The sequence below is a fragment of the Aulonocara sp. 'chitande type north' Nkhata Bay genome, linkage group LG23, assembly GCF_057382095.1.
Source record: "Aulonocara sp. 'chitande type north' Nkhata Bay isolate Kocher_YH1m ecotype deep benthic linkage group LG23, A_spYH_male_GT1.1, whole genome shotgun sequence".
NCBI lineage: Eukaryota > Metazoa > Chordata > Actinopteri > Cichliformes > Cichlidae > Aulonocara > Aulonocara sp. 'chitande type north' Nkhata Bay.
Window position 1 is genome coordinate 18,665,985 of NC_141365.1, and position 18,320 is coordinate 18,684,304.

An 18,320-nucleotide genomic window follows, 5' to 3' on the forward strand; every position below is an offset into this window, starting at 1 on the left:
AGATTTACTTTCTTCAAAGAACCAACTGATTCTGTTGGTTCAAAAATGAATTTAAAGCAGCAGCTCTGATTTAAGGGGGAAAGGAAACAGGGGAAAGGCACTTTTTGTCTAGGGGGATCCAGAAACTTCTAAACTAACTCCTACATCAAATGAGTATAGATGAGTGCTGAGGAACATTCATGAGCTTCTTTCAAAGTAGTATGCAAATGATAAACAGGCCTTCAAGTGAATATTTTGAGAATTGAGCATTTCAAGCCCTGAAACTCATTTAGTAGTAGCTTGACTTGGGGTTATTTTATTTTATTTTTTTTGTAAAAACGACAAGAATTTGACCCTTTAAAACCTGAACCATGAAATAACTACCAAATTTTTTTTTTACTCAACCTTCTGATGAATTACAAAAACCACATAAATATTAATTTACATATGGATTAACTTGCATCATATTTGCTACATATTCTCCCCAGTTTATTAATTATCGTGTTATTTTGTTTTTACTGGTGGGACAAAAAAAAAAAAAAAGAAAAAAAAAAAAAGAAAAGAAAACACTGCTCAAATATGATACACTTGACTTTAAAGGTTTAAGATGCGTTACATTTAACTTTTGTCATGTTTATTCAGAGACATGAACATTTTCAGGGATATAGTAAATAAATTTATTTTAACACAAATGACTTAACGTATTTAGCCACCAACCCCTACATCTTCATGAAATGAAAACATACATTTTTAAGTGCATTTAATGTTGAGATAAAAGAAGTAGAAATGATTAGGCTTGGTGAGAAGAGCCTTAAAGATACGAGAGAACAAACATAAATAATGTAATTCAGGGAAAAAACAAAACACAAAAAAAGTACTAAGAATAAATATGTACACCAAGGCAGCATCACTTCTCGAATATACGCACAGATACAGATGTTGTGTAAAAAGGCTTTTAAAACAGGTACAAGTGTACTGGGAAGAAACATATGGTTGTGATCTGTGGAACTGAACCTCTCGAATGTTAAAATAGAAGCTTTATAAAAGCTGGAAGCTTAAGTTTACATTAACAAGGTGAGTTAATTAGAATATTATTACATGCGGAGAGAGAAAATCTACAACACTACAATAAAACAATGACAATTGTCAGTTAAAGTGAGTTAATTAAAAAAACAAAACAAAAAAAAAAACATAACATTGAAGGGCAAAAAAAGTCAACACAATAGATTAACTATTTTCCCCTGTTAAATAAAAAACCTAACTTCAAAATTAATGTTAATTTATTTTACCATAGCATTTAGCAACAAACGTAGATGCGATTAAATTCCCATTTAAACCACATGTATACAAACATGATGAAACTTGGTATATGCCTATAACCACGAACGGCACTGAGCAGTTGCTTAGAAATCAGGAAGCTGAATAGGGAAACAGAAACACTGAAAATGTAACTAGTACACAAACACACACAGAAAATGTCAAGAAAAACTAAAAATTTGTCCTTCATATTTTTTAAATTAAGTCAAACTTGACCAAAGCAGTGGCTATCAAACACAAACATGGCACAGTACCGTTCCAGTTAGGCCCTAGTGATGCCGTCTCAATTCAAACATTGTGAGTTTGGAAAAAGAAAGGAAGTCCTGGAAGTTCGCAGCAAATGACTAATATTAGCTGGATAAAGCATAAAAATTATGAACAGCTTGCCCCCACTGCTGCTCATATTTCAGATGGGAAGCCACAGACAGCTGCAGGACAGTTCTGATACTGGCAAATATCAGTAAGTCCCTACATTCAGTGCATTATGATGGCTTAAAGCCATTTCTTCTGGATAGGCTAAATCTGTGTAAGCCTGAAGCACCGGTTTGGACAAATATAAGTTTGTCGTATTTACAGGTAGCTTTAACTTTATGCAAATCGACCTATGTGGTCAAATCTTGCTGTTAGTGTCAGTCAAGGCAAACGAGGTGGAAAAGGCTAGCAATGACTCCTGCTGGTGCCTTCAAACAGAAGCATTTCAGAAGAGGTGGGTGGTGGAACGACTGAATGTGTGATACTTCCTCTCAAACATGGTAGGCAGATGGACCATGGAGGGTGAGTGGTGTGCCTGTAAATGGAAGAGAGATTTATTTATTTTTTAAAAGAAAATGACAGACATGGAAGAAAAAGTACTTATAGTTAGTTATATGTTAATACACAACATCCCCGTTAAAGAGTGATTCAGGTTTCTTGAAACACTACTTTCTATATTTATGTTTGTAACTGAGCTTGTTATCATATAGGAAACTGGATCTGCTACAAGAAAAATCTAATATGGGTGGAGGTATTTCATACAACTTGGAAAAATAGGTTTCAGCAAGGGAATATGAGAATGGCAGTTTTACCTATTATGTGTTTGTACACAGTCAACATTATTTATATAGTACCTTAACAGCAGACACCTCAAGGTGCTCTATATGAAGAAAATGCTAAAATATTAGAAACAGAACCGATCTGTTGGCAACAGCAGAAAGGAAGAGCGTTTGGCAGAACTAGACTCAAAGAGGGACAAGTCATCTGCCAGAACTGGCTGTTGGGGGTGAGGGGGAAAGATGACCAAATATTGCACTTGCCCTTACTGTCCATTTAAAAACAAACTAAAAAAAAACCAAAACAACAACAAACAAACCACAAAAGGCGTTAAAGGGCCTGAAAAGTGAAGCCAGTAAGCAAGTGCATTATTAAATCCAGTCTAATCGTAGGCAGGAGGTGACTCCTTCAGTTTCAAAAACACATCCCACAGTACAGACGTCTACAGAAGGGAAAATAAAAAACAAAATAGCCCTCGAGTCTGTTGATCTATGACTTCAGAAAATCCTTGAATCTCCAAACTGCAGTTGATTTTCAGCGCAGAACAAGGACCATCCCCAGATGCAGTCCAAGAGGATGGGAGTGAAGTGTCTAACCACAAGACCAGAAGCACCTGAATAATTTTGAAGATCTTGACAACGACAATCTAACCAATCAAACTAAAAGACAAGAAAGGGAAGGGCAAGCAGTTATTAGTAACTGGGTTTTTCAACTGCCCAAGTAGCCTCCACGGTGCTTTCAGTATGATTATTAGCTCTGCAAGAGGTGGTAATCACCTTAGTTTTTATTCAAATTTGAAGAAATCAATTCTTGCAGGTACCAAGTTTTTTCTTTTTTGAGAAGGCAGTTTGAAATGTTTATTATTAGACTTTGTATTTGGGTACTCATAAATATGAATGAAGATCTGTATCAATTGGATATTTAACCTTTCCCACAATTAAATGGCAATTTAATGTTTCACCTCCCACTAAGGTAATTTAGATAATCTGTTGATTATCTGACTGCTTGCATTTGTTTTCCTGATTACAATTACTCTACACTCATTGTAACAAGTGTACAATGAAATCACTACATAATCACTGAAAGCTGACATAAACAAAGCAATAAGCTCTAATAAACTGAAAATATTGCAGAAATTGCAATTTGGATAATTAAACAGCTTACAACCGCTTACATGTACAGTTTGTATGTTTGTCACACTTAAATGTTTCAGATCAAACAAATCCAAATATTAGACAAAGGTAACAGAAGTAAACACAAAATGCAGTTTCTAAATGAAAATGTTTATTATTAAGGGGGAAAAAATCCAAACCTACACTGCCCTGTGTGAAAAGTTGACAGTGGTGTATCATGTCTTTGGAAAGCCGAGTTCAACTTTTCTAGCCACCCAAACGCCTGATTACTGCCACACCTGTTGTCAATCAAGAAATCACTTAAATCAGACCTGCCTGACAAAGTGGAGTAGACCAAAAGATCATCAAAAGCCAGACATCATGTCACAATCCCAGGAGATTCAGGAACAAACTAACAAAGTAACAGACCTTCCCAGGTTTACCACTCATGATCTCTTGGATGACGACTCATCCAAGAGGTCAAGTATTTCAGACACAGAACATCATACAAACCATAAAATATGGCGACTGTGGTAGTTTGATGGTCTGGGGTTGTTTGGACCTTGACTTGCTGTGGTAAATGGAACCGTGAAATCTGCTGTCTACCAAAACATCGAGAACAAGAGTATCCAGCCATCTGTTCATGACTTTAAGCTGAAAACGCACTTGGGTCCTGCAGCAGGTCAAGGATCCGAAAAACACCAGCACGTCCACCCCTGAATGGCTTAAGAAAAACAAATTGAAGACTTTGGAGTGGCCTAGTCAAAATCCTGTCCCGAATCCGATTGAGATGCTGTGACATGACCTTAAAAAGGCAGTTCATGCTCAAAAACCATCCAATGTGGCACAACTCCAACAATTCTGCAAAGACGAGTGAGCCAACATTGCTCCACAGTGCTAAAAGAATCATCAGTTATCAAACACTTCCGTTATTAGGTTTAGGGGGTTATCACTTTTTCCACACAGACCATACAGGCTTAGGGTTTTTTTTCTCATTTAATAAATATATAATAAATATTTAATAAACACCTTTATATATAAACTGCATTTTGTGTTTACTTGTGTTATCTTTGAATTCAGAAAATATTCAGGTTCTCTCAGTTTTTGAATGCATAGTTCTTAATCTGATATAATGAAGTTGATATAAATTCTATGTTTGCCCATTAATCCACAGCAACAGTTTGAAAACAATATTGTAAATTCTTAAATTTATCATTCACATTAAGTATGCAGAATCCCAAGCAAGTACTTCATAGAATCTCTTACAGAGGTAATCACTGATAGATGGTATAAGGCCAGGTGATGTAGACTTGTCTGTGCTGGAGTTCTCAAACATTTTACTAGACAATCATCTTATTTTTCCTCATCGTTTCACATATATTCTATTTAATATGTTTAAGCACCAGACAGAGTGTGTTTCTTCTAAAATTTGTGTTCTTAAAGCAATTTCTCTTTGTTGCAAAATGCTTTTCACAGACTCATATACATTTTGCTGGATGTAGACTGGTGATCAACACTGGTATTTAACAACTTTTAAATCAATTTTAATTTAAACAACGCCTGCAAAGACGTACTTAAAATACTTTCTAAAGGCATTGTATACTCAAGCTTGACTCAGAGTTAAGACTGGGAATGTGAGTCAGTGCGTACGCGTATGCACCAAGTACAAAGTTTAGTTTATGTGGTGCAGCCTCATTTTAATTACTGAATGCAAAGAGACAAACATTGTTACTCAAGTCTCTATGCCTTTCAGTCCAAACCTGGCACCAAACTAATTGAGATGTGCAACCTTTGCCAATGCAATCACACTTCAGCAGCTTTCCACCTGGCTTTTACACACATGGCAAGTGCTCTTTATAAGCATTTCATCAGAGCCACAGTTTTTCCAAATACCCTGTGTGAAAATGCACATCAGCAGATTTACGCCTATTTACAGTGATATAGCGCCAGTGTCATACAAAGCATTTTTACTCTAAACATTACAGTTTGCATAGATGTGTCTCTTATTGGAATAAATTAAGCAGAGTTCATCATAACAGTGATACAGAAGCTTTTTTGTTCCCCCAATCTGTGAGGGCAGTTGAAGTTTCAAGAATCAAGACTTCTTCAAGTTTTAGTTTGATTAGTTTGATCACTACAAGTAGTATGATAATGGTGAGAACCAAAGCAATGAATTCAAAAATATTTCAAGCCTATAAGTCAGTTTTCCCTGTGAAAACTTAAGTATTTCAAGCTTTCTGTTAAGGTACAAATGTGTCTACATTTTGCTTTCTTTGTCGATAAAGTTGTTTCTTCTTGATCCAGAAGAGACACTTCTTGAATACACTCGACAACAGCTACTATTGTTGTATCTATAGTTTCTCATTTCAGCTCTAGCAAAACAATGATGGCAGATTCAAGGAAAAAAAAAAAACCAAAAAAAAAAAAAAACCCTGCTCATTGCTTTTGGGTTGCCTATGCAGGAATGTTGCCACACATGTATCATTATCTACATGATGCCTGCATTTAAGATGCGATGGGTGTTTTTTGTTTTTTTTTAAGTGCACCTAATCAAAGCAACACTTTCTATAAAAAGCTGGTATCATTATCAAGGAATTCTCCTTTTGCATCAGTGCAATTCTCACTTCATTTGCAATTCTTTCCCATCTGACAATTTGTAACTGAGCAAAATGCCCATGTAAGAAAAAACAAAACCCCAAAACAAAGCACAAACACAAACCAGAGACGAAACGGTGCATTTTAATCGAGTTCTGTAGAATATGTGCCAGAAAAAAGGGGCATCAGGTAAGGGCAACACCACGAGTGTCTGCAACCTCAATGCCACAAAAATCCTTCATACTGGTCCTTAAATGGCTTCAGCTAATATGAGGCATTGTGTGCCTAGTGACTCAGGCATCACATGTGGTTAAAATGTATTACAGATAACAGTTGACCTGCCACTAAACACTAAAGCTCACATAAAAAGTCACACTGACATTGTGAATACATTGACATTTTAATTTTAGTGTCATGTTTGTGTGTAAACTAGCCCAAATACACAAAGCTCACTGCATACAAAAACTGAAGACTTTGACATTTTGATTTTTATTCTTGATATTTTCTTCAAGTGGCACTAAAAAGAACGGCTTTGATCAAAACAAAGATCGATAAGAGACAAATCATCCTGTCTTATAGTTGTAACGGTAACTGAATCATTCCTTTTTAATATTCATGAGTTGGCTCAATGCAAAATGAAACAATCTGTTTGTGAAATCAAGACTTCACATCTAAATCTCTCCCCCAAAATAAGAGGTATCAATCTGGAATGACAGTCCCAGCTCTTCGTGACCCCTGCTCATTACTAACATGTACACTGTACACCACCTGGTGAATATTCCCATCCACCACCAACACCACCACCACTCTGTAATCTAAGAAATTCGTCAGAAAAATTACTCCAAATCAACCCTTAAAATCTCCACCCTTTACACCTATACCAATCTCCAGTGCAGAGAAGCATTATACGCAAACTGATGGAATCCCGTCTGTGTCGATCCGACTTGGGCTGTGGAGCAAATCTTTTATTTGTATTTTTCATTTTGCAGGGTCTCAGCTTCTAAGGAGTTGATTTGGGACTAGAAATGCACCAGTGATACTCTGATATTAAAAAGGCAAATGTGCCAAGACAGTTTAATGAGGATTAGTTTAAAATGGAAAATGAATTGGTGCACCCGAGACTGAAAGTGGACAACAACAACAATAATGTCTGCTCACGTCAAACTCCAGGACAAAGCTCAGCGATCATTTAAAGCAGAGTCTCTTTGCAAGGACTGGTCACGACAGCCTTCTGTGGATCCATGGGAACTTGAGGATTTCTGCATGACTCAGGAAAGCCCCTACGTTTGGCATTAAAAGGTTGAGGACCTGGGGAGCTTGCTTAGAATCCTACAGAGGGCAGCGGTCTGGACAAATGTAGTCGAGATTTGGATCGGGAATGTTTAGAGTTGAGCTGTGTGGAGTTTTGGACAGCTGAAGTAGAAGCAGAGGTGGGAGGATTTAAACAGGACGACTCCCAGGAAACAGGGAGGCTGGAATGAGTTAGTGCTGGTTGATTAAATAAAGAATCATTAAAAAATGGGCTTAGATTTTCTGGTGACAGAGCAAGCATTAAGCTAGGGGTCTTGGCTCAACTCAGAAGCAATTTTGGGGACAGGATTTTTGGGGGGAGTGCAGGGGGTTCGCATACGATCAGGGATGTTGAATCTGATTGGAGGGTGGTCCAGAGAGTTAGAGCGCTGCACCACGGCACTGCTTTTGGTAGAATCATTCAAACTGAATGTTGAGGCAGCGCGAGGCATCTAAAGTACATAACAAAAGGGAGAAACAAACGGAGCAGGGTTTTACATTTAATGAAGGGGGGGGGGACGGCAAGAAAACAGACGAGCTAAAACATTACAAGGAAACACAGATCAGTACAGTAACTGAAGGCTGTTTATAGGATTTCTTTGTGGATGAACTGGCAGAAATGGAAAATAATCATGTTTTCATTAGTGTATAATCATCTGAAGGCAAATCCTACCATGTAGTATCATAGTGGTTCTACATTACAGAACAGATGAGTTTTCCTATATGCCTGGAAAGGCAAGGGCCCCATTATACCTGCCATGCTGCATCGTACAGTGCGAATGACACTGTACGACAAAGCTGACGTCAAATTGATCCCACATCCACCACCTGTCACCCAAGCACCTCTCAATTTCTATAACCTATGGCGCTACCATACATTTGTGTCGGTTTTCTTGCCATTTTAATGACATATGGGTTGACATATGACATACAAGCTCAGAGATTCACCTTTTCAAACTTGCAACAGTTTGAAAAGATGAGACTTTGTGGGGGGAAAGACAAAACCTCACACAAACCCCCCTAAGCAACTCTTTTGCTTCCAATTGTGATTTCTTCCATTTATCAGCACTGACGAAGAGGTTTTCTCTGACACCCATTATTCAGGAGAATACTGCAGCACAACAGTGAGCATGCGGCTGTGCAATAGCATTACTGGCGGTGTGCAAAGCAACCAGCAAGGCAGGTATACTGGGACCTTGAGGCGAGTTCACTTAGCTGCAATCTGCAATGCCAACTTCTGGTAGAAGTCACTAAATCCTAATCTCTTCTAACTACACAATGTGCAAATACTAGCTTTGCTTGTTTTTTTTTGTTCAGTCAGAAAGATAACATTCAACACCTCGCACAAAAAACTATTCTTAGCCACTATTGAAAATAATTTATGGGGTTACAGGAAAGAAACTCCATCTGATTAAAAAAATAGTAATAAATAAATAAATAAATAAATAAAATAATGACATATAAATCTCTAGTCCTCATAAGCCAGCAGCAAAAGTTATATTTTGTCTAGTTTCTAAAATCTTTTTCACTTGCTGTTTACAAGAGGAACTCTGCATACTGCCATTAATCTGACTCGATAAGCTTTGAGCATTTACCCATGGATTACTCTGCAGTCTGCATTTACATGCATATACCATTAAAAAGAGGCATGTTACCCGAGATACTTATCAAAAAGGTAAAAATGTGATAATGTTGTACCAATACTACACACTCAAGGGTTTTAGAATACATTACGATTAAATTAACCACTGAAACGCGCACAAAAAGGAAAACAAGAAAGAAGATTATAGGACTATTTTTCTTTGCCAAAGAGAAGAAAGTCGCAGCACATTTAAGACCGCGAGCCCTTTTTCTGCTTTCTAATCAAGTTAGATGAAAGTAACTGACACCAATTGGATGGGTCTGATGGAGAGATCAATTACCTGATTCTCAGCAAAGGGAGAGAGATGGAGAAAACAGAAAAGCAATAAGGAACAGGTGGACAGATAGATTGTTAGAGACGGACAACCTCTTAGTATCCATCACTTTCATCATTTAGCACACACGTACACACACCAAAATGTAGTAACTGAGTTATACAGACGGTGAATGTGAGTATTATAATACAAGAAATTAGATGATCTCAGTTTGGCTACATCATTAATACACCTTGTGTTAGCTAGTACCAGACTTAATAACGCCATATAGATAAATGAACTTACAGCCAACGTGGTGCTGCTGCCGACGCGGTTTTCACAGCTCAGCCTCTGGCTTTTCTCATCTGAAGGACTGTTGGCCATGAAAGCCCTCTGGATCACACGCTTTGGGGTCTTGGTGAAAGAAAACGCTCTTGTCACCTAGTACACACACACACACACACACACACACACACACACACACAAAACGTCAATAATTTCAGTTTTGTTGGCAGGTCTCTGTCATATTTGTAATGGTAAAAGAAAAAAAAACAAAGCTCCACTTTTGTCCACTTGTTGCACCATGAAAACTAACACTTCTAGAACACCTGCTCTTCATCTTTGTCATAGGCGCCGCATGATATTTTTGCATTCAACAGGTTCTATTTTCAGCCACTTCATTTTGAGTATCTGTAGCTGTAACTCATTTTGCATTTGCTCTTAGTGTCCATCACTGCTGAAGCCACCTGCATAACTAGAGGATTTATTTCTTCCAAACGCAGTGAAAAAAACCTGTATGCAGTTTTTCTGGCATTGAAGCATCTGTACCAGGCAGAGCATGGGTACAAATATGTAAAAGCTGTCATTATCAAGTACGGTCTGTTAAATGATCACATTTCATTTTTTTAAAAAGGGCAAAGGCCTCAATAATTACAAAAACACTTATGACAAGAAGTGCCCACAACAAAAACCACTGCTCATCTAATGAGCAGGCATTTAGTCAACATCTGGTAATTTGGTGTTCTTTGATTTACATTTTGTTCAATTTGTTAAATCATTATCATATACTGTGTCAAAACTAACATAAATTAGTATATAGAACCTGGACTAACAGATAAACAATAACTGACAACCTCCCATTCAAGATCATCTACTCAGACACGTTCAGACAGATCCCAGCACACCAACTGTTTTCAGATAACTCTAGAAGGCCTTCCAGTATCCACAATGCTATTACTTTGCAGTTCAATCAAACATGACTGCAGACGTAAGCTTCTTTTTCAAACTAACTTTTTTATTTTGGCCAAAACAAGCTTTTCATCCATTTCTGAAAAATAAAAATCAAGTTGAAAAATGACCATTTTGACACCCTGGAATAAATCCAGCACACACTACAGAAGTGCAAGGAGACGTGTAAGGGACTTCCAGGTTACTACCAGCCATATTAACAACAGTACAGGTGATTGAGATGAAGTAGGTATGTTTTTTGATTTTTATTGGACCATTTCTGGCACTTTCTGATCAACCTGCTTCTGAAGCTTTGCAGCTAGAGAAAACTCCCTGAGCTATAGGTTCAAACATGCAGGGCATCAGCAGAAGAAAATCTTCCACAAAAGCAGGTGTGACATCAGAGAGGGAAACGAGTTGCACGGTTTTTGCATCGTGCTGCTGTCTTTTACTTAGCCCTTTCTATTTCCATCACACCTACTTTACTCTTTAGAACATCCAAAAAAGTAAATAAATAAATAAAAATTGCTAAGAATGCAAGGTTTTATACTCATGTTGCCCATCTCTTTCCTCCCGCTGAGTCAATTTTTGGAGCCTTCCACCAAATATTAATGATAATAATAATAATGATAATGGATTGGATTTATATAGCGCTTTTCAAGGCACCCAAAGCGCTTTACAATACCACTAAAATCATTAATATTTAGGGGTCAATATTGGAAGGGTTCCTTATTAAAAGCCACTTCTTCGACCTTTACCTTTTTAGAGGTTTTCTTGATGGCCCTGGAGGCTTTGCTCAAGGTGCTGTCCATATCCTTGGTGCTGACCTGCAGTGAGTCTGGGTCTGTACACTGAATAAGGTCTTCCTGTTTGCAAGACAAGATGACAAAATACAAAAATAAATAAATAAATAAAAAAAGATCCAAACTCAGTATAGTAAATCATGACCTGAAGAGTGCAATTCAAGTAATCAGTACAGATGGATACATTTTACTCTGTTGTCGAACTAGTAGGCTGGTATGTGGAGGAGGATTAACACAGTCTTTATTTCCTTCTCTCCCTTACCCTGCAGTGGGCTTTTTAACAAACTGAAGTCCTCTCATTGGTATTCACATTGCAGCTCTGACCCAGTGAAAAAAGCATTAGGAATGCAGCTGTGTGCCGTTTAGGCAGAACAGATGCCAACATCGCCCCCTGCTGAGTACTCTGCAAACTGCAGCATCTCAAATTAACATCTTCCAGTGAGCTCAACAATGCATGAGCTTAATCAACACCAGAGAAGTCTGATTTCTACCATTTTCCACAAGCACTAAATAACTTAATCTTTTATGTAATTTCTCATTTTTGTTTCCATGAACAATAACTACGATATGCATTCCCACATCTAACCGCATGTCATAAACATGCCCTGTCTTCTCATATACAAATGTATGAAACAAATACATTCGAACAAAAAATGTCCTCCATTGCTTTCTTTCTCTTTATGTACGAGTGTGCTGCTTCTCACCGCATCAGCCCTGCAGATGGTGTTGGCTACATGGCGGCAAAGTGTTCGCAGCCAGGCGCTTTTAACCGTTTCCTCTCCCGCCAGTTGGAAGCTGAACAACAAGTTCTCCTGTTCAGTTGGAGGGCGAACCACCAAGGCGAATGCATTCACACACTCTGAAGGGAGGAATTGAAAGAGTGAGACCAGGACAGACAGTGACGGTGCAAGAGGGAAGATAATTAACAGTGACAAAAGTAAGAGGGTTTAAAAAAAGAAAAAAGAAATCAGGCGGTGAGAAGAGAAAGATATAAGAAAGAAAAAAGGAAGATCAAGGGAGTGTGTGGGAAGAGGAGATGGGAGAAGAAACTGTTGAAAAGAGATGAGCAGGAAGAAATGATGGTAACACTTAAGACTGCTGGGGGTGATGGGTTACAGAAGCCAGAGTCATCTTGTGCAAAAGAATATTCAAAAGTTCATCTAATGAGGCTTCAGCGTCCAAGTCAGACAGACTGAGTGGATATCTTCTAAAGTTAGTTAGCTCTGTACTTCTACAGCCAGGGTGTCCTTCTTTAGCTGCAGTGCAAGTAAACAAAGTACTCTCTTAAAAGCAAATGAAGGAAATTGATTATAACAACAAACAGAAGCTGTGATTATTCAGATGGACTGTTTGAGGGAAAAACAACAAATTACATTAATTAATTAAAGATAACTAACATTTTCAGTTAGTTGGAAGCTGACAGTTTCTTTAAAATTTTATCAAGCACGATACAGGATTTTTCAAAAATACAACTTAGAAATGAAATTATTTAATCTTCTGCTCCACTTACGACTGATCATATGGACACTGAGATGACTTGCAGATGAAATGTTAAGATGCAACTGTGTATTTTGCCAATTTTACCTTCTGTGTCTTGCAAGTCCAGCACTCGTCGAATCTGAGACAGCGGCATTAATGCTATGTGTTTCAGGGGGGGCGGTGGTCTCGTCTGTCCCAGCGGACTCTTGAACGTATTGATCACCTTGTGTCGCTTCCTTGCAATCTGTAGAGATGCAGACACCAACTTTGCAGGTAAGTGTGAAAGTCAACTTCAAAGTAACATCCCTTGAGTGTGGGTGCATTTTGCAGTATGTGGGTGAAGTTGCTATCGATTGCTTGGCAATAAATCAATGATGCCTTCATAGAGGTAAACGATGCAACTCATTAATGTCACGTTAATTAGGAGATGAGAAGGAAGATAGAAGAGGCAGAGAAGAAAGGAGGGAGATGTGGGAGAGGATAAAATACAACGCAACATTCCAGGTCAAGAGTTAATCAATGGCTGCTGATGATAGAGAGTAGTGAGGCCACCCATGACAATGGCCATTCTATATATTAAAACACACACAGTGTAGCTGCTGAACACACACAGACAGGCTCATTAGGAGGCGTCACTGACACTTCTGAATCAGCGCAGCCGCTAACCTCGTCTCTTTCATGATTGCCTGCCATGTTCCCATGCTGACCCACTGCTAATTAACACACACACTTTGTGTCAGCAGTGATAGACTGCACATTCCTGATTTGGCAAGAGACTTGCACAGCATATTCTGAGACACGCTGAGAGACTCTCCCAAAACCTCTGAAGCCTTTAGCTTCTTTTTATCTTTATCATTTTTGTTGGGAAACATAACAGCTCAACATATACAGATAAGCAATCTTGGGTGCAAGGGATATTTTAGGAGAATTCTGAAAAGAATATGACAAGACTAAAGTCACAGATGGAAAACACCACTAACAGCAAAAGTATATCTAGCCGGCCCCCTGTGTGACAAAGAATCTGCATCATACTATGACTATGTAACTTTAAACCACGCATTACAGCTGAAAGACCATAACTTCTGCACCGATTACTATTAATGTATCATTTGCTTATTCTTAATCACAATAGCAGACCAACACTTACAATAAGTGTTTTAACAGGGAGTAATTACCCAATTAAAAATACCGACTGCTGCCAGTGCTGCCCCTAGTAGAAACACCTACGGTATCAATTTCAAACTCCACTGTCACCCTATTGTCTCAAGTAGATTCATATAAGTCCAAAAAAACAGACAAAAGAAATGGTAATGTCTGCATCTGAGGCTACGTCCACGGGTATTTTTGAAAACTGAGATTTTCCGTTTTCATTTTAAAAAAAAAAAATCCCGTCCACACGTAAATGCAAAAATGAAGCAAAACGCTGCTAGGAACATGCCAAAGCAACAGGTGGCAATATATTCCTATATTTTCCTTCCCAGTGTCGCCGAAGCACTTGCTCATAGGGGTTTTGTCAGTTGTCTTTGTACTATTGTAGGATCTTTACCTTACAATGCAAAGTGCCTTGAAGCAACTGTTATTATGATTTGGTGCTATATAAATAAACCTGAACTGAAATTATTAATTTAGCTGCGAAAGAGCTTTACCTAACAACATATAAATATGAAGAAATGTTTATACATTTTTAATTAAGCCCAAAGGTAGATTTAAATACAGCCTAGGTTTCAGATCTGGTGTGATAAAGGTAACCTTTACACTGACAGTGGGTTCGGGGGTTAATAAGTGTGAATCTGGGTCTTTGAATGACCAAAACTTTAATCGTGTGTTGATGCATTTTCACCTCAAGACAGTCATTGAAGAGGAACAATGTGACATTTTCACCACGGTCACATGGCTGATCTCCCAGAGCAATGGTTTCTACTCGGTAAACGAGGCTACGATGGGAGGACAGCAGGTTGGCCTGGAAAGAGAAAGCACGATAAGTAGCAAGAAGGTGAAGAGAAAAATGGTGAGTGCATGTTAAAGAGGGAGGCAGGCATGTCCAACAGCTCAACTAGCTCATAGTTTAGATGGTAGTAGCCGTAGACAGGCAGCCAATCACAGGCCTGACACAGACGAAGACAAACTGTCAAGGTCCCATTTGCACTTACAGGTTATTTAGACTTGCCAGTGGTTTATTTTTGGTTTCTCTCGAGTCCCTTTAAAATGTTAAATTATTATTATTCTTACAAACCCACTTCCCAAAACATTAGGATGCATTATAAAACAACTACATTTTAACTGCAAAAGTACAAATACTATTGTTCCTCTCCACATGACTGAAATAGACTGCCTGGTCTGTTTAGTGGTTAGGGCCTGCCTTCTGGAGGAAAACTAGAAGACAGACGTTCACCGTCACAATTTTTTTAAAAAAATATTTTTGCATAGAAATGAATTAGTACACAATCTGCACTAAAATGAGTGTAGCAATCACACACAGGTAAACAGCAGCAATCTTCAAACTTACAGGACAACCATCAACTTCATAAACAACATCAAAGATTTGCTTCTGGCCTTCAGTTTTCCTTTTGTCCTCATTAATGTGGCTAAAAAGAGAGACATCAAAAAAAATGTGATTAATGCTTAAGAAGAAAAGAAAAAATCAAAATCATTCAGTGGGCCACTGGAAAAAAGCTAAATTGCTTCATAATTTATCAACTGTCTTAGTTTTACAAGGATAGTATTTATTTCCGTTTTAATTATTGATAAAAGTCAATCATAACCACAAATACAGAACACGGCAATTTGCTAACAACTGCAACAAAAAGTTAAGCCAGTTAGGGGAAAAAAAGGTCAACAATATATGAAATCATTCCTCCGTCTTGAAGGTCCCTTTAAATGGTATTAAATCATGTTAGTGCTGCATATTTTTCCTTTTATGAATCCATGCATCAGTGTATGCCGATATTGGAGTACTGACAAATACAGTCACTGGAAGCCGGTATTGGATCGATTGTGCGTTCGCTGGACATTTAGGAATGTAATGAGGAGGTGAAGTACTTCGAAATGGTTAGAGAATACATTTCTCTTGGACAAGTACATAACAGAAAATTAAAAACCCAGTTGGCTGTTGGTTAAAATGCTGTTTTGAGCATTAAGAAAAGTTCACAAGGTGGCACTCCACTGAATTCCACCTTGCAGACTACTTCTGCTAATTTCAGGGGATATTATTATAGCCAACTGTTTAGAACATCTGACCCAGTTAAAGCCACATGAGAATGTAAAATGAGACTGGTTATCACAGATGTTTGCACTGTTGGATAGAATGCGTCTCCGGCTGGAGATGATCAAAGTCCAGAGGTGTGACCTTAAAGTTAAACTGCCAAGTCTAATTAATTTAAGTAGCATAACCACGACTATACAAACGGTTTTATTATTCTCTACTATTGCACATTTCATGCTTTACCAGCATACACCTGTATTAAAAGGTAGCTGTGTTTTCAGACTATGGCTCCATGAATATCTGCAGCAGTTCTTCAGATGTGTCAAGATTTAAACAGCTTCAATTATTGCCGAATCTTTACTGAACAATGGTCAATTACTACAATTTGAATATGCATGAGGGTCAAGACTCATTATGATAAAAGAGAATTCACAAGAAAGTGTTAAAATGTATAAATGATCAAACAACGCTAGCCGAGAAATTGTCACAAAAGCAAGGTTAAGGTCACGCCAACTCACGTCATGACTTCTTTCAGAGACTCAATTGCTTTCTCCAGTGTTATCTTGTCTGGGTTGTCATCCGATGTATGTTTCTTTATGTCTGGAATAGAGAAAAGAATGGAAAAAATTTCGTAAGAAGTAGACGGGAGAGAAGAGATGAAAATCACAGAAATATGAACAGAAAAGAACAGAGGAAGAGATGTTACAAAAGGGAATCAACAGGACATAAAGAAAAATGGTGGCAGATGTAGACGGGGAAAGAAAAAGAAAAAAAAAAAGACAAGGAGAGTTGCTGCAAAAAGTTCATCTAAACTATTTTGACAAAGGGTTATATATGTATGCGTTACCATTAAGAAGAAGGGCCACGCTAGGCAGTCTCTGTACTGGTCTTATGAGCAGCTCCACCAGTGTCTGCCTGCCACATTCTGGCTTGGCCTGGTTAATCTGTATAATGGAAGCAAATAAAATTGAAGCTTGATTTAGACTTCTGCTGGTTATTTAAATCCTAATTTACGTGATAACTGGAAAATTTATTCTTAAAAAGTTAATAAAATAAAAGAATAAATAAATAAATAACCAAAACATAAAAAACAAGGACATGTCCACATCACAACACATGTAATAAATGCTATGTCTGTTTTATCTGTTGCTTATATGTTTACATGCACTGGAGAAAGCCAGTTTAGGCCTGGCTCAAGAAGCAGGTTGATCATTCAGAAGGTTGGTGGTTCAATCCCCAGCTCCTCTTGTCTGTAGTCAAGCTTGTTGGAGTATCTCTGGGCATGAGACTGAACCCCAAGCTGCCCCTGATGCAGCCATTGGAGTGTATATGTGTTAAGTTAAAAGAGCTTAGGCACATAAAAAAAAAAGTGTATCAATGTGTATGTGAATGGGTGACTGAAGCTTGTAATAAAAGCATTTTGAGTACTTGAGTAGAAAAATGCTATGCAAGTACTAAACAATTTAATAGTTAGGTAATCTGAGGTGGTGTTTATGTTTTATTAATCTGTGAGCCTTCTTCTGAGAATCTGATTTTCTAAGCCAGCGAAAAGTCTTATATGCATAAGACTGAGGCGTGATTAAAAAATTCTGGAAACAGGCCAGTAAAATTAGGGTGTTTAAGGTCATCTTGTCATCATGTTCAGACAGCATCCAGTGTGCCAGCTTTTGTTATGTTGTTCCCTGGAAGCTCAGTTCTTACCACTTGCACTGTTTGCGCAAGTTCGAGGTCTGCAGTGAAACTGCAACGCAGACAGCCAACATCAGCTTCTGTTTTGAATTCATGAGATGAAATATTGCTGGTGATGAGAGTCTGGTCTCCCGCTACAACCACTGTAATTTTCAGTTGAAGAGTCCAGTTTATAAGCCTGAGGGTAGCACATTAAGTGAAGAGCGACACTGGGAGTATGGTCACATTATCTCTTTTTTTTTCCCCCTCTCAGCATTCGTTGTGCACTGTGAACTTGTCCCCTTGGGTCAGACTGTCAACAAGAGATTCTACTATAATGTGCAAAATCTACTGGGATGTGACAGTGAACATTCAGAGGAAATAATCTAAACTGAAGGTGTGCGCCATGTTGAGTGCACAATGAAAGCAAAAGTCTTTTATGCATACCAACACAATCTTCACCTCACCACCTGACCCACTCACCAGATTCGGCAAGTTGCAGGGAGGGAGTTGCCTGCCAAATTCTCAAAATTAAAACTCAAGTTGAAGGATCGTACTTTTGATAAAAATTGAAGAGTCAGTGTCAGTCATAGATGGACAGGTGCAAGGGGACATAATGTGACTTCCTCTGAAAGATTTAGTATTTGCAGTGGTAAACAGTCAAAAGGCTGTGGATACAAACATCTGTCACATTTTAATCAAGTTGGGGTTTTTTCATGTATCA

General features: G+C 38.1%; 1 protein-coding gene across 5 annotated transcripts in view; it reads right to left on the reverse strand.

Moving 5' to 3' along the window:
- Positions 1 to 642: 642 nt before the first annotated feature.
- ect2 (epithelial cell transforming 2) overlaps positions 643 to 18,320 on the reverse strand; it is a 38,980-nt gene continuing 21,302 nt past the window's right edge. For 3 of the 5 annotated variants that reach the window (XM_086284665.1, XM_086284663.1, XM_086284662.1), the window contains 10 exons: positions 16,776 to 16,872; positions 16,447 to 16,528; positions 15,233 to 15,311; positions 14,567 to 14,686; positions 12,832 to 12,970; positions 11,952 to 12,106; positions 11,203 to 11,310; positions 9,524 to 9,658; positions 7,191 to 7,774; positions 643 to 2,083 (listed from right to left, as the gene is read on the reverse strand). In XM_086284665.1, coding sequence (XP_086140791.1) covers positions 7,589 to 7,774; positions 9,524 to 9,658; positions 11,203 to 11,310; positions 11,952 to 12,106; positions 12,832 to 12,970; positions 14,567 to 14,686; positions 15,233 to 15,311; positions 16,447 to 16,528; positions 16,776 to 16,872 — 1,101 coding nt within the window. In that variant the 3' untranslated portion in view covers positions 643 to 2,083; positions 7,191 to 7,588. The remainder of the gene's footprint in view (positions 2,084 to 7,190; positions 7,775 to 9,523; positions 9,659 to 11,202; positions 11,311 to 11,951; positions 12,107 to 12,831; positions 12,971 to 14,566; positions 14,687 to 15,232; positions 15,312 to 16,446; positions 16,529 to 16,775; positions 16,873 to 18,320) is intronic. The other 2 variants (XM_086284664.1, XM_086284667.1) reach the window with 1 other exon arrangement.